This window comes from Montipora foliosa, chromosome 5 (genome assembly GCF_036669935.1).
Source record: "Montipora foliosa isolate CH-2021 chromosome 5, ASM3666993v2, whole genome shotgun sequence".
NCBI classification, from domain to species: domain Eukaryota; kingdom Metazoa; phylum Cnidaria; class Anthozoa; order Scleractinia; family Acroporidae; genus Montipora; species Montipora foliosa.
Window position 1 is genome coordinate 10322525 of NC_090873.1, and position 2500 is coordinate 10325024.

At 42.2% G+C, this 2500-nt stretch overlaps 1 protein-coding gene across 3 annotated transcripts in view; it reads right to left on the reverse strand.

Annotated features, from left to right (window-relative positions):
* Positions 1-2500, reverse strand: part of LOC138003586 (uncharacterized) — a 55248-nt gene that overhangs the window by 15168 nt on the left and 37580 nt on the right. For all 3 annotated transcript variants that reach the window (XM_068849718.1, XM_068849717.1, XM_068849716.1), the window contains exon 13: positions 1-148. This exon is cut by the window's left edge and continues 9 nt beyond it. In XM_068849718.1, the coding sequence (XP_068705819.1) occupies positions 1-148 (148 nt within the window). The remainder of the gene's footprint in view (positions 149-2500) is intronic.

Genomic DNA, 2500 nt, shown 5'->3' on the forward strand with positions numbered 1-2500 from the left:
ATCAGCTCTTTGAGGAGGTAGTGGCACCTTAAGTTCACACAACCTATTGTCGTCATCTCTCTCTTGGCTCCTGTAGAATGAAATTGTCAGGTCTCCTCGATTCTCAATACAAATTTGCAGACTCTTCAGACATGGTCCGTCCTGAAAGCTAAAAATAAATGAAGTGTCAGTCATCACGATCCAAAAATTAATGCTACATTACTCTTATGCAGCGTTAATTTTTAGCGATATTGCATCATTTTAAAAAGGTATGCCCTCGAAGAAGCTTGCACTCAATGAGACAAGCTAATGCAAAGTGTCTTCCGACAGATATAAGGCCCAGGCCAAACTATCGAACAAAGTTGGATCCCACATGCAACATTGTTGGATGCAAATGTTGAGGTAGTGGCAAAACACCATCCAACATTGCTTAACGAAACTGATTCAAGTTCAAGTTCAAGTTCGCACTAAAGTTAAATTTTTGGTGCTAACACGGATCGAATGAAAACTGTTCGTAGCGTTTATGGCACTGGAGCTGTTGGAGGACGGAAATAACGTATTCAAACGAGGAAAAACCAAAGAATACTTAAGAGAACATGTAGAAAAGTGACTGTTCACTGCACGATACATCTTCGTTATGGAGATGATGAGAATGAGCCCAGATCAATTTGGGAAAATTTTAAACGCTATTGAACCAAACATCTCCAAACTGAGCGATCATGATAACGGGTCCCATAGCCATGGCCTTGCTTCATACTCACTGATCAAGCTTTCTGGATGTTCACCGGCAACCACGATTATCCGCTATCTTTGCTGCAAATGATGCTAGAGGCCTAGCCCGAGGCTTGAACTAAGATAGCGATTCGTGATTGGCTAGTAGCGCGAACATGACTCCATTCAGGACACAACTTTGTTGGAGAGCGTCAAAACACTGCAATACTGTGAGTCGAGCAGAAATGACGGGCGTAATGTTTGATCAAAAGCAAAGTTTAACGCTATCTAACAATTGATCAAACAAGAATTGTTGGACGAACATCTTCCAACATGCATGGGTGGCCAATCGGTCGAATGTTGCATCGCGCAAAGTTGGAGCGTTGAATCCAACTTTGCTCGATAGTTTGGCCAGGGCTTTGGGAGTTGAAGCAATGACCACGTGTATGGAAACGAAAACGTCACAAAACAAGAATGTTATTGGTTAAAAACGGGCAAAATAGTCGTGCTGCACGTGCGGCACGCATTTCATTGCATTTCTTTGACGTACTCCTCGGTTGTTTACCATTTACAAGCGGAAACCGGTTGAAATTACATACTTTTTTTAGCGAAATCCGATACCAAGCAAACTCCTCTTCACCTGGAAGACGGTGTGCAAGAAAATCAGGGTTTTCGATAGCTTTTCAAAGTAGGGGACTTGATAATGAAAGTACCGGACATGGTTATTTTCCGTTGTAAGGCCAATAGTCCATTTTACAGTTGTGTGCTTAGTTACCTGGCCTATGAATGAAACTGAGCCTGGAGTTGATCTTGTTTTGATAGAGTCCTCGCTGCTTTTCTTATGTAAATTCTTACTAATTAGCATGACAACAACATCATTAACATAAGAAAGGCATGGAGGTCTGTATCATAACAGGGTCAACACCAGCCTCACTTTCATTTAAAGGCCAGGTAACTAAGCACACAACTGTAAAGAGGTCTATTGCAAGTATCTTGGGAGCAAACCTTCGAGGAGGCCTGTGTCCCGTATAAATTACTGTAAATGGAACTCTCAGAAGAGAATCCGGCGAAGAATCGTGTAAAGAAATGAAATGCCAACAGATCGATTGTTCCGTTTCGTAAGCAAAATAAGGCAATGTGACTTCTTGTTGGCTTGAAGAATGTATTGCGCGTGATTGTCTTGTGTTTCCTAAGCCTATGGCTTCCTGATATATCTAACTCCAAAAAGAAAAAAAGGAAACAAAGAAGCCTACAAATCTACAGCGTCAAAGTACCGGATGTGAAATGGTAAAAAACCGGACAAAACTTCTGTAAAATTGCCTGGCGTTAGAAAGAGTAAAATCTATTAAAGCCCTATTCACACCGCATAAACTAACCCAGATTCGACCCGAGTTAGCCACCGTCGTGTGAACGCTGGCAACCCGGTTTCGACCTGAGTTCAATCCAACCAATTTCGAGAGGTATGTCGACTCAGGTCGAACCTGGGTTACTTTTGAAGAAGTGTCGTGTAAACGCAAACCTGGGTCGAACCCAGGTTAATTTAAATTTCACACATGCGCACTTGCACGTCTACCAATCGAGCGTTGCATGTGCTTATTTCATCTCACCAATTTCTGCTTCTTGATTCGCACCAGGTTGATCTGGTGAAGTTGTTTGGACGTGGTTCAGGTTGTGACAAAGTTCAGTTCAGATAGGTGGCGTGCCGCTTTTGGGCAGAAACTAGACTCTTTATCATCTGCCTTCTCTCGAAACTCTTGCGATTCGTGAAACGAAGCCGCAATAACGCCAAAGCTTTAATTATAATAATTTG